Below are 14,489 nucleotides of genomic sequence, written 5' to 3' on the forward strand. Positions count from 1 at the left end.
GCCCGGCCGGTCAGTTTAGATGGACGGCCATGTCTTGGTAGGTTTGCAGTTGTGCCATACTCTTTCCATTTTCGGATGATGGATTGAACAGAGCTCTGTGAGATGTTCAAAGCTTGGGATATTTTTTTATAACCTAACCCTGCTTTAAACTTCTCCACAAATTTATCCCTGACCTGTCTGGTGTGTTCCTTGGCCTTCATTATGCTGGTTGTTCACTAAGGTTCTCTAACAAACCTCTGAGGGCTTCATAGAACAGCTGTATTTATACTGAGATTAAATTACACACAGGTGGACTCTATTTACTAATTAGGTGACTTCTGAAGGCAATTGGTTCCACTAGATTTTAGTTAGGGGTATCAGAGTAAAGGGGGCTCAATACAAATGCACGCCACACTTTTCACATATTTATTTGTAAAAAAAGTTAGAAAACCATTTATCATTTTCCTTCCACTTCACAATTATGTGCCACTTTGTGTTGGTCTATCACATAAAATTTCAACAAAATGCATGTACATTTTTGATTGTAACATGACAAAATGTGGAAAATTTCGAGGGGTATGAATACTTTTTCAAGGCACTGTAATTACACTCCATTAGGGCCTTATGGTAGACTGACTGCATTCTATTGAGACCTCACAGTAGAATTACAGCACCCTTTTTTTATCTTTTCATAAATAAACTAGATGCTATTGGGACCTTGGAAGAAGGATGACTGTACTATATTGTGACCTCATAGTAGACTGGCTGCACTGTACAGTAAAAGAAAAACAATGTTTTTATATTCTTTTCTTTTCTGCTGCTCAAACAGGAGATCAGGTCATATAAGAAGTTATGCCCACCCAAGTCTAATTTTGCCAGAACATGCCCTTTAAGGGCCAATGTTGAGGCTTCTAGCTGCTCAGGGTTTTTTGAATTCTTACAGATTTGTATGGGAATGGAAAATCTATCTGATTTGAACTAAAGTCCATCTGCACAGGCCATAAGGCATGCAAAATTGGCATCTGCTAAAAAACCCCATGCATTAATATTGAATGAGGGGCCTTTTTTTGCATGCCTGTAGTGCTAGTTAGCAATCCTTAAATGTTGCTGCAATGACAACCTTGCTACCTTTTTACTACTGAAAAGAGAAAGTTTAAAATTTGATTGATTACTGTATTATCTTATCAGAACCTGTGCATGGAGTTGATCCTACTGATTTATACACACTATATTGTCAAAAGTATTGGGACGCCTGCCTTTACACACACATGAACTTTGATGACATCCCAGTCTTAGTCCGTAGGGTTCAATATTGAGTTGGCCCACCCTTTGCAGCTGTAACAGCTTCAACTCTTATGGGAAGGCTGTCCACAAGGCATTTGTGAGGTCAGACAATGTTGTTGGACGAGAAGGCCTGGCTTGCAGTCTCCGCTCTAATTCATCCCAAAGGTGTTCTATCGGGTTGAGGTCAGGACTCTGTGCAGGCCAGTCAAGTTCCTCCACCCTAAACTCGCTCATCCATGTCTTGATGGACCTTGCTTTCTGCACTGGTCCAAATCATTTGGTGGAGGGGGATTATGGTGGGGGTTGTTTTTCAGGGGTTGGGCTTGGCCCCTTACTTCCAGTGAAGGGAACTCTTAAGGCATCAACATACCAAGACATTTTGGACAATTTCATGCTTCCCAACTTTGTGGGAACAGTTTGGGGACGGACCCTTCCTGTTCCAACATGACTGCGCACCAGTGCACAAAGCAAGTTCCATAAAGACATGGATGAGCGAGTCTGGGGTGGAGGAACTTGACTGGCTTGACCTCAACCCGATAGAACACCTTTGGGATGAATTTGAGTGGAGTATGTGAGCCAGGCCTTCTAATCCATCAGTGCCTGACCTCATAAATGTTCTTCTGGAAGAATGGGCAAACATTCCCATAGACACACTCCTAAACCTTGTGGACGGCCTTCCCAGAAGAGTTGAAGCTGTTATAGCTGCAGAGGGTGGGCCAACTCAATATTGAACCCAACAGACTAATGCCGCGTACACACGATCGGAATTTCTGACAACAAATGTTCGATGGGAGCTTGTTGTCAGAAATTCCGACCGTGTGTAGGCTCCATCGGACATTCTGACATCAAAATCCGGTGTGGGAAATTCTGATTGTGTGTACAAAATTCCAACGCACGAAATTCTACGCATGCTCGGAATCAAGCAGAAGAGCCACACTGGCTATTGAACTTTATTTTTCTCGGCTCGTCATACGTGTTGTACGTCACCGCGTTCTTGACGTTCGGAATTTCCGTCAACATTTGTGTGACCGTGTATATGCAAGCCAAGTTTGAGCCAACATCCATCGGAAATAAATCCAGGATTTTGTTGTCGGAATGTCCGATCGTGTGTACGCGGCATTAGACTGGGATGCCATTAAAGTTCATGTGCGTGTAAAGGCAGGCGTCCCAATACTTTTGGTAATATAGTGTACAACGTACATGGTGCAGTTCTCATTAGAGATGCTACCACCGGTCACATATAAAAAAAAACCTGCCCTGTTTAAAGGAGAAGTCCAGCCTGAACTTTGTAGGCTGGGCTTCTCCTAAGGGTGACAGGAGTGCAATCCGTTTTGCACTCCTGTGACCCGTTTTCAGCAGAGAACGGTCTAAAGTCAGCTCAGCACTGACGTCACTGCTATCAGTCGAGGCACCGCGTCATCCCGACTTCCCAATTTTGGATCCGCCAGCTGCCTTGATTGATGGCAGTCTCAGCGAGACGCTGAGACGCTGAGACAGCCACTTCCCGCCCCTCCACAGCTCAGCACTCCAATGAGCGTGGAGGAGCAGAGAAGGAGCGATGGTGACTGGCAGTCACCATCGCTCTGTTCGGGGAGGAGTGAGAACGGAGCCATCGGCGATGTTCGGTGGCTCAGTTCTCAGTGCAGAGACGGCGGAGGAACAGCTGCAAAACCCATACTTCTCTTTTAAGGACAGCCTTAAATTGGACATCCAACCACTTTTTTTTTTTTTACTTTCAAATGGAGTGAGAAAAGTTAAAACTTTTCTGTCCTGAGACCATTGGAAGTGGTAAGTGATGAAAAATCTAATTTTTTTCAGCTTTCATCAGAACATCAGTAGAAAGAAAATCTTCCAATGGGGACACTTGTTCTGGTGTCTGCTGTCAAAGGTGGGGTTTTCCTTCAATTAAGAGAAATTTCCTCTTATTTCCTGTTTTTTGGCACAGGAAGTTAGAGAAAATATCACCAGTCAAAATGCAGACAACAATCAAAGCAGTTCTATTACTTTACCACTCTTCTTATCTTAAACTAGAAAACAGTTTGGGCTGGAGTTCTATATTAGGGCTACATTAGCCACATTGGGCTTTAGCCTAGCCAAAGGGGGCATTCTATATTAAATTGGTGCTGACTCTTGTTTTTTTCTTCCTCTCTCGTAGTCCCCACCTGCCCACGTATGCACCTGAAGCTGGAGAACGGGCAGGTGGATGTCAGCGCGATGGGCCGAGTACCAATGGAAGGCACAAGCATCCGGTTCCGATGTGACCCAGGCTTCCTGCTGGTGGGCTCCAGTCACAGCATGTGTACCAAAGCGGGGAAGTGGGACCACCCTAAACCTACCTGCCAAGGTGAGATGAGAAGAAGGTAAAGCTGATTGATGGTATAATGGGGGGGGAACCATGCGCCTGGGACTCTGCCCAAAATTTTGGTTTCTGTAGGACAGACATCGTGTTTCTGTTCAAACTGTCTGAACCAGGCAAATCTCAGTGTGTATGGGGTGCATGCCGTGTGGCAGAGGTTTAAAGGGAACAGGCAACGCTACATCTTTTCAAGCATACCTAAGAGTAACAACCATGTATTCTTCTCCATAATGTCCTGTCCCTAGACCGAAACCGACCAATAGATGGGTTCCTATACCTGCCTAGTAATTCCCTCCTTGCTGGGTGCTCCTCAGTGACACAAATGGAGCTATATACAGCTCCTCTGCATCCACAATTTGCTCCCCAAATTTCATGAGAACCTTGTTCTATTGCTAGACACAGGCTACCCCAAGATGGCGCCTGGAGCCCACAGCAGAGGACATATTGGTTTAATGCTGGGCTTCCTCTAACACCTGTGGTAGGTGGCGGTCATTTAACATTATTGTTTACTGTTGGAAAGGAAACAAGGAAGGGATTGTGCGGTCACCGGGTTACCATATTACTTCCTGTACTGCCAATCCGACAGAGCAAAAGCATAGCAGCTTTCTTTGGCCGATCCACCTCCCTGCATAAATAAGCAAGTGCTCAGAGGGGCGATGATCACGTTTTTGCCTGGGTGGTTCAGCTCTCTCAAAATATAAGATAGTTTATTTAGCTGACATACCAAAGTTTGAAAAAATATACCAGTATATATGTTGTAGTAACTCACAGTGCAGGGGCCAGGAGTAATTACCACACAATACAGGGGTTAGGAGTAAGTAAAACAGAGTGTAGGGGTCAGGAAAAAGTAAGTGTGCAGGGTTCAGGATTAGGAAACGTACAGAGCACAAAGGTTAGGAGTAAGTAACACAGAATGTAAAGGTCAGGTGTAAGCAACACAGTTTGCAGGGGTCAGGAGTAAGTAACACACAAAGTGCAGGTAGGAGTAAATAACACAGGGGGGTCAGGACTGCACAATGCAGTGTGCAGGGTTCAGGAGTAAGCAACACACAATGTGTAGGGTTTAGGAGTAATTAACTCACAATGTATAGGGGTCAGGAGTAAGTAACACACAATTTGCAGGGGTCAGGAGTAAGTAACACACAATGTGCAGGGGTCAGGAGTAAGTGACACACAATGTGCGGGGGCCAGGAGTAAGTGACACACAATGTGCAGGGCTCAGGAGTAAGTAACACACAATGTGGGGGTTCAGGAGTAAGTGACACACAATGTGCAGGGGTCAGAAGTAGGTAAAACAGAATGTAAGGGTCAGGTGTAAGTAACACAGTTTGCAGGGGTCAGGAGTAAGTAACACACAAAGTGCAGGTAGGAGTAAATAACACAGGGGAGTCAGGACTAAGGGGGTCAGGACTGCACAATGCAGTGTGCAGGGTTCAGGAGTAAGCAACACACAATGTGTAGGGTTTAGGAGTAAGTAACTCACAATGTGCAGGGTTCAGGAGTAAGTAACACACAATGTGCAGGGTTCAGGAGTAAGTAACACACAATGTGCAGGGGTCAGGAGTAGGTGACACACAGCGTGCAGGGCTCAGGAGTAAGTAACACACAATGTGCAGGGGTCAGGAGTAGGTAACACGCAATGTGCAGGGCTCAGGAGTAAGTAACACACAATGTGCAGGGTTCAGGAGTAAGTGACACACAATGTGCAGGGGTCAGGAGTAGGTAAAACAGAATGTAAGGGTCAGGTGTAAGTAACACAGTTTTTAGAGGTCAGGAGTAAGTAACACACAAAGTGCAGGTAGGAGTAAATAACACAGGGGGGTCAGGACTAAGGGGGTCAGGACTGCACAATGCAGTGTGCAGGGTTCAGGAGTAAGCAACACACAATGTGTAGGGTTTAGGAGTAAGTAACTCACAAAGTATAGGGGTCAGGAGTAAGTAACACACACTGTGCAGGGGTCAGGAGTGAGTGACACACAATGTGCAGGGTTCAGGAGTAAGTAACACACAATGTGCAGGGGTCAGGAGTGAGTGACACGCAATGTGCAGGGTTCAGGAGTAAGTAACACACAATGTGCAGGGCTCAGGAGTAAGTTACACACAATGTGCAGGAGTCAGGAGTAGGTAACACACAAAGTTTAAGAATAAGTAACACAGAGTGTAGAGGTCAGGAATAAGCAGTATGCAGAGGTCAGAGGTAAGTAATGCAAAAAGTTCAGAAAGTGTAAGGGTTTGGAGTAAGTAACACAAGAATATAGGGGTTAGTACTATGTAACACAGTGTAGGGGTCAGGAGTAAGTAATACTAAGTGCAGGGGTCAGTAGTGTGTAACGGAGTGCAGAGGTCACCAGTAACTAACGCCATTTGTCACCCCACATTCTGGACATCCACTAGTTGTCACCCAAACATTCAGAACACCCCAACCATGCTTTAGGCAGGGTAGTCTCATCAGCCCCCCCTCCTCCCCATGAGGTAATGACCACTCCCTCTTGGGGGGGGGGGAAGCAGAAGGCCAGGTTGGACTGGGGAAATACGGAAAGAAGCACAAGACCGTCTGAGTTTTATACTGTGTGGAGCCCTGATGAAGTAGGAGTGGTGTTGCTCTCAAAACGTGTTGGCTGTTTTTATAGGACTTTTTTTTAGCCAACTATTAAAACGATCCTGGGCTCTTTCATTTGGATTTGGTCTGGCGCTCCTTTTTGTAGTTCTTCAGTAATGGAAGAGGGCACAACCCAGACAATAGGTCAAAATAAATGTGTCGCTGTTCTTGTCATGGGAAGTTTTTAGTCCAACAGTTTGCCCATTTTTCACAACAATGTGTAGGCAGGTGGAGCAGCTCATGGCTGCCACTACACATAAAGAGTGGGGCTTTCTGCTCTGTTAAAATGGCATTTGGGAGGTGATGCAGCGATCAGGTGATTGCTGGGTCACTTCTTTGTTTAGTTGTCGGTAGCAAACTGAGCGGTCATCTGGTGCTACAGGAAGCCTGGTGGATGACATTAAAAAAAAAAGAATAACAGTGTGAATTAAGAAAATCCTGCAATATTGCCACTAGATGGCGATGAGTATAATAGAAAATAAGTATGCTCCTCAGCTTCGTCTAGTGGCCATAATGCGGTATTTTCCCCATTCACACAGTCTTTTTTTTTTTTTTTTTTGCAATAAATGACATTTGATGTAGAGAGAATATAGCCTAAGAACATTTGTTTTTGCCTTATTAACTCACAACAAATTTGCATTCAGTTTTGATAGCTGAAAAGCTGTGCAAAATTTTTATCAATGCCCGCCATAAAGTTGAATGAGAAAGATTTATTCCCCTCCTCCCCACCGCTAGCAGACATAATATCTGTCCAGGAGCTGCCAACAAGAGCAGTTAGTGCAGGGCTTTCTTATTAGCCCAAACTCATATTTGCAAACATGAATTAAATAAAGGAGTAGAACATGTTCACTTGGTTGGTTGAAGTTAGCCCAACTTCTCCTCCTTCACCAAGGTAAGTGAAATTTCACTGGGCAAAGAGAAAATTCACTTAGCTTAGTGAATGAAGTGATGTCAAACTGACGTTAATCCCTTCCCACCTAGCCCTGGTGTCCCTTTACTGGGGTCTGTACACCTGGGGGAGGGCAGGAAGGATTGGTGATCATGTGATTACAGTGATTAGCTGTCAAAGTGGTCACATGATTGGAATCCGGTCCCGGATCGTTAGGGTAAACCAAGAGCTGTCCTCAATCCCGGATGAGCCCCCAAGTGTAGCTCTACCCCTGTAGGAACCTGCAGTATGAAAGGTCCCTTAGGTTTTTCCCCAGAATCGGTCTCTGTGCTGGGAATATGCGCTCAGCACAGCAACATTGGCTGCCCAGTAATGCATGTGGCCGTTAAAGTCCACCCTTTTGTTGACACACATGTGTTACGGGGTGACAACATACTTGCCGACCGACCACAGTATATATATGTTTTTTTAATTTGACGTTTAATACCAGGGTTACGGCAGCAGCTAGCAGCATAACCCCAGTATAATTTTTTTTTCTGCGGGCAATTCAGCGTCTGATAAAAGTGATCCCAACAGCATATTTGGCGCGGGATCACTTTTGGAGTCAGCGGGAGAGGTGCCCCTCCCTCCCATCGCTTCCTGGTTGTTTTCGCGTTTATCTGAGCCATCGGTAAATGGCTAAGCAGGAAGTTAAGTGATTACTCATCTCTATGCCCTTGGAGGACCGGAGTGACCTTTAATGTCACTTCTGGATCTCAGGCATAAAGATTTTTTTTTTTTTTTTAAGTCAAAGTGTCAAAATTTTTATTTTATATATTTTTTTTCTTTTTGACTCCAGATCTTTCAATAAAGAGGACCTGTCATGCTTATTTCTATTACAAGGGATGTTTACATTCCTTATAATAGGAATAAAAGTGATAAAAAAAATAAAGGGAGAATGAAAAAAAAAAGTAAAGCGTCCCATCCATCCGTGCTTGCACACAGAAGCAAACGCATATGTAAACGCTGTTCAAACCACACATGTGAAGTATCGCCGCGATCATTAGAGCGAGAGCAATAATTCTAGCACTGGACCTCCTCTGTAACTCTAAACAGGTAACCTGTAAAAAAATGTAAAGCGTTGCCTATGGAGAGTTCCATAAGTACCATAGTTTGTCACCATTCCACAAACATGCGCAATTTTAAAGCATGACATGTTAGGTATCTATTTACTGGGCGTAACATCATCTTTCACATTATACAATAAAAATTTGGGGAACTATTGGGTTTTTTTTTTAATTCATTAAAGTGTATTTTTTCCCAAAAAAGTTGCGTTTGAAAGACTGCTGTGACATAACATTTTGCAACGATTGCCGTTTTATTCTCTAGGGCAGTGATGGAGAACCTTGGCACCCCAGATGTTTTGGAACTACCATTTCCCATGATGCTCATGCACTCTGCAGTGTAGTTGAGCATCATGGGAAATGTAGTTCCAAAACATCTGGGGTGCCAAGGTTAACCATCACTGCTATAGGGTCTCTGCTAAAAAAAAAAAATATATATATAATGTTTGGGGGGGTTCTAAGTAATTTTCTAGAAAAGAATACTAATTTAAACTTGTAAACACAAAGTTCCAGAAAAGGCCTGGTCAGCAAATGGTTAAATGTCAAATATCAAATCAAGTGCAAGGAATATATATATATATATATATATATATATATATATATATGCACACTTTTTTTTTTTTTGGGGGGGGGTATTTTTTGCAAAGTAAATTTTCACTTTCTTTCTCCTTATTCACTAAAATACATGAAAATTGACCTTGAATGTGAACATGCTCTACTCATTTAGTAAATAGTCCTCTGCCAACTGGTGTGTAGGCCCAGACTGGTGTAGTCTGCTGCCCTCTAGTGGTGGAACCTGTCCCCTGCATCCCCTCTTGGTCAGATGCTGAGCCAGCCAGTGGAGTTGGACAGTGAAGGTAATTGCAGAAAATTGCTCATGAAAAATATAAGATCTCCTGGATATATGCCGATGCTACTATCACGGTGCATAATGTAAATATGTAAGATCAAAAAGATTACCTGCAATGCAACGGGATTCTTATCACCAAAAACCATTTTGATTGCTTCTAGTTTTTTTAGTAAAATATTGGGAATTTTCCAATGCTATGTATCAGTAGTGTCAGAGGCACAGGGAGGTGAACTGTGTAAGCGAGTTCTGGAAAAGGACTGCAATTACCTAATTGCAAAAGATTCTACAGCACTCCAATGATTCTAATACCAGCTTATGGAAACCTTATGGCCGTGTTCACATTCAAAATACTGACGCTTAACAAACGTGCCTATAGTGTTAATGCCAGTTGTTCGTTGAGTTTAATAAAGGCAGGCCTTTTTTTCTTAGAGCGTAGGTGCAGGGACTCCCCCATTCTGAGTCACCCTCTGTCTCCACCCCCTACCCACCTCTGAGCACCGTCCCTTGTTTCCCTACCCACCCTTGGTTCCACCCCCTACCCACTTCTGAGCACCGCCCTTTGGTTCCAGCCCCTACCCACCTCTGAGCACCGTTCCTTGGTTCCACCCCCTACCCACCTCTAAGCACCGTCCCTTGGTTCCACCCGCTACCCACCTCTGAGCACCGTCCCTTGGTTCCACCTCCTACCTACCTCTGAGCACTGTCCCTTGGTTCTACCGCCTACCCACCTCTGAGCAACGTTCCTTGGTTCCAGCCCCTACCCATCTCTGAGTACCATTCCTTGGTTTCACCCCCTACCCACCTCTAAGCACCGTCCCTTGGTTCATCCTCTACCCACCTCTGAGCACCGTCCCTGGGTTCCACCCCCTACCCACCTCTGAACACTGTCCCTTGGTTCTACCGCCTACCCACCTCTGAGCAACGTTCCTTGGTTCCAGCCCCTACCCATCTCTGAGTACCATTCCTTGGTTTCACCCCCTACCCACCTCTAAGCACCGTCCCTTGGTTCATCCCCTACCCACCTCTGAGCACCATCCCTTGGTTCCACCCCCTACCCACCTCTAAGCACCGTCCCTTGGTTCCACCCGCTACCCACCTCTGAGCACCGTTCCTTGGTTCCACCCGCTACCCACCTCTGAGCACCGTTCCTTGGTTCATCCCCTACCCACCTCTGAGCATCGTCCCTTGGTTCCACCCGCTACCCACCTCTGAGCACCGTTCCTTGGTTCCACCCCCTACCCACTTCTGAGCACCATCCCTTGGTTCCACCCCCTACCCACCTCTGAGCACCGTCCCTTTGTTCCACCCCCCTACCCACCTCTGAGCAACGTTCCTTGGTTCCAGCCCCTACCCATCTCTGAGTACCATTCCTTGGTTTCACCCCCTACCCACCTCTAAGCACCGTCCCTTGGTTCATCCTCTACCCACCTCTGAGCACCGTCCCTGGGTTCCACCCCCTACCCACCTCTGAACACTGTCCCTTGGTTCTACCGCCTACCCACCTCTGAGCAACGTTCCTTGGTTCCAGCCCCTACCCATCTCTGAGTACCATTCCTTGGTTTCACCCCCTACCCACCTCTAAGCACCGTCCCTTGGTTCATCCCCTACCCACCTCTGAGCACCATCCCTTGGTTCCACCCCCTACCCACCTCTAAGCACCGTCCCTTGGTTCCACCCGCTACCCACCTCTGAGCACCGTTCCTTGGTTCCACCCGCTACCCACCTCTGAGCACCGTTCCTTGGTTCATCCCCTACCCACCTCTGAGCATCGTCCCTTGGTTCCACCCGCTACCCACCTCTGAGCACCGTTCCTTGGTTCCACCCCCTACCCACTTCTGAGCACCATCCCTTGGTTCCACCCCCTACCCACCTCTGAGCACCGTCCCTTTGTTCCACCCCCCTACCCACCTCTGAGCAACGTTCCTTGGTTCCAGCCCCTACCCATCTCTGAGTACCATTCCTTGGTTTCACCCCCTACCAACCTCTGAGCACCGTCCCTTGGTTCATCCCCTACCCACCTCTGAGCACCGTCCCTTGGTTCCACCCCCTACCCACCTCTAAGCACCGTCCCTTGGTTCCACCCGCTACCCACCTCTGAGCACCGTTCCTTGGATCCACCCCCTACCCACCTCTGAGCACTGTCCCTTGGTTCCACCCCCTACCCACCTCTGAGCACCACCCCTTTTAGAGAATACAGAACCAAGTATCATTTTGTGGCGCTAAATAATGTGTATGATATTTGTTAATAACAAGAAAAGCAGTCAAATAGATCCCCTGCAGCCAGCAACAATAGATCCCCCAGCAACAATAGACCCCTCCCCAGCAGCAACAGATCCACCACGCAACAATAGACTCCCCCAGCAACAATGCACTCCACCCCCCAGCAACAATAGATCCCCATGCAGCAATGATAGATCCCACCCCAGCAAGAAGACCCCACACAACAATAGACCCCCCCCCACCGCAGCAACAATGAACTACTCACAACAAAATACCCTCCCAGCAGCTACAACAGATCTCCCAGCAGCTTGATCATTCTTACAGGCGGTGGGAGGGAACGTCCTCCCCCCTCCCGCCTCCCGCCTCCCTCCGATGTTTCCAACGGTTCTCCCGTGCAATTGGCGAGTAGGAGAAGGAATTCACCGACACCGGCAGTTGAGCATAGAGATTGCCAGGGACCAGATGGTCCCTGGCAATCTCTATGACCTTTGGAGGCCCGGATGCAACATTATGACGTTGCGTTCGGCTTGGCGGAAGTAAACATTGCCGGGGACTTGGCTGGAAAGGCCCGAGATCGTTTTTTTTTTTTTTCTTTTGATCTTGGTCTTTCCTGCCTGGAGGAGAGATTTGGGGGTCTTATAAACCTCTAAACATGTAACCTGTTAATTTTTTTTTAAAGTGTCGCCTATGGAGATTTTTAAGTACCAAAGTTTGGCACCATTCCACGAGTGTGCGCAATTTTAAAGCGTGTCATGTTGGGTATCTATTTACTCGGTGCAACATCATCTTTCTTAGTATACAAAAAAAGTGGGCTAACTTTACTGTTTTTTTTTAATTTAATTCTTGAAACTGTTTTTTTTTTCAAACAAAACACATTTTAAAAATCGCTGCGCAAATACCGTGTGACATAAAAAGTTGCAAAGACTGCCATTTTATTTCCTAGAGTCTCTGCTAAAAATAAATAAATACATAATATATATATATATATATATATATATATATATATATATATATATATATATACCCTGTTTCCCCGAAAATAAGACCTAGCGTGATTGCCGGTGATGGCTGCAATATAAGCCCTACCTCCCAAATAAGCCCTAGTTAAAGTCCTTGTAGGTCTTATTTTCAGGGTAGGGCTTATTTTGGGGGAAACAGGGTACATATATATATATAATGTTTGGGGGTTCTGAGTAATTTTCTAGAAAAAAAAATGTAGGAGCAAACTGCCAGAATTGGCCCGGATGAGAAGTGTTTAAATCACCTTCTGGCTCAACAAAAACAGCTTTATTTCAAAAATGGTACTAATAACACACACAGTCTTTGATTTCAGGAATATGTTTACAATTCGAATGGAATTTGATGTAAAATTTGAATTTCGTTTAATCATTCAGAGCACTCAGTAAACTTCGTTCATACTGTAATTCAGGTATTCAAATATATCCGAATCTCAGAGTAACAAAAACTTTGTCCGAATATTAATTCAGAACGAAACAAACCGCACACAATAGACCTCTCCCTCAACAGTAGATCCCTACCAGGAACATAAGAGTCCCTCAGCAACATTATATCCCCCAACCCCCCCCCCCCGCCTGCAAAAATAGACCCTCACACAAAACCAGATCCCCACCAGTGACAATAGATCCCCCCAGCAGCCAACATCAATAGACCCTCCAGCACACCCCAAATGCCTAATTTTTTTTGGGCTGTTGTTACAAATGCCTAACAAATGCAAACCCATGCCCATGTGTTTATGGGGCGTTACCATGGACTTGAATGAGATGCTGCAACTCCTTCCAAAACTCCACATGAAGCTCCACGACTCAAACTCTTCATGTGTTGATAATGTGAAGAGCACTGTGCGCCGTCTGTATTATCAGTTCTGCTTTACTAGGAGTTTGAGGAGCGTTAAAAAAGCACCTCAGAGTACTGCTTTTATTGCCCGTGGAACGAGGCCTAACAATGACCTATGTACAGGGGGTCCCCTAGTTACAAACATCCGACTTACAAACGACTCCTACTTACAAACGGAGGCAGACACCAGGAAGTAAGATGAAATCTACCCCTAGGAAGGGAAATTCACTCCTGTAAGTGCTATTTTGGGGAAAAGGTACCTCCACTGATGCTTTATCACCAAGGCTTGTTTCCACAACAACCCAAAATTTTCAAAATCCAATTGTCATTGGGACAGAAAGTGAGGTGAAATCTTCTGAACATGGGCACAGACAGCAAAACAAATGTTACAGGGGGTGATAAACCTTCCCTATGCTATCCAAAAAGCTTAAAAATAGTTTTTTTGGCTGGAGCTACACTTAAAATAATGTACCTGTTCCGACTTACAAACAGATTCAACTTAAGAACAAACCTATAGTCCCTAACTTGTTTGTAACCCGGGACCCCCTGTACTCTCTTTTGGTCTACTAACTACTTCGAGCTCCAGAAAATGTACCCCCTTCACGACCAGGCCATTTTTTCCCGATACACCACTGCGTTACTTTAGCTGGCAATTGCGCGGTCGTGCGACATTGTACCCAAATAAACTGTATGGCCTTCGGACACAGCTGATCACAGATTGGGGGTAAAGGGCCAATCACAGTGGCCCTTTACCATGTGATCCACTGTGTCCAATCACAGCTGATCACAGTGTAAACAGGATTTGCCTGTTATCAGCATTTCTTTCCTCATGCTGACAGCGCATGAGGAGAGGAGAGCCAGTAAGCGGCAATCCACACAGGACATCTAGATCCCCCATCAGTGCTCATCAGCGATGCCTGTCAGTGCCCATCAGCGATGCCTGTCAGTGCCCATCAGCGATGCCTGTCAGTGCCCATCAGTGATGCCTGTCAGTGCCCATCAGCGGTCTGTCAATGCCCATCAGCGAAATCTGTCAGTGATGCCTGTCAGTGCCAATCAGTGATATCTGTCAGTGCTGCCTGTCGGTGCCCATCAGCGATGCCTGTCAGTGCCCATCAGTCATATCTGTCAGTGCCCATCAGTGATGCCTGTCAGTGCCAATCAGTGTTATCTGTCAGTGCTGCCTGTAGGTACCCATCAGTGATGCCTGTCAGTGCCCATCAGCGATGCTGTCAGTGCCCATCAGTGATGCCTGTCAGTGCCCATCAGTGGTATCTGTTAGTGCTGCCTGTAGGTGCCCATCAGTGATGCCTGTCAGTGCCCATCAGTGATGCCTGTCAGTGCCATCAGCGATG

General features: G+C 45.8%; 1 protein-coding gene across 1 annotated transcript in view; it reads left to right on the top strand.

Annotated features, from left to right (window-relative positions):
• GABBR1 (gamma-aminobutyric acid type B receptor subunit 1) overlaps nt 1–14,489 on the top strand; it is a 333,519-nt gene that overhangs the window by 107,426 nt on the left and 211,604 nt on the right. Inside the window, 1 exon segment of the mRNA XM_073598155.1 lies at nt 3,419–3,607. Within this exon segment, the coding sequence (XP_073454256.1) occupies nt 3,419–3,607 (189 nt within the window).

Source organism: Aquarana catesbeiana, linkage group LG09 (genome assembly GCF_042186555.1).
Source record: "Aquarana catesbeiana isolate 2022-GZ linkage group LG09, ASM4218655v1, whole genome shotgun sequence".
Taxonomy (NCBI): Eukaryota; Metazoa; Chordata; class Amphibia; order Anura; family Ranidae; genus Aquarana; species Aquarana catesbeiana.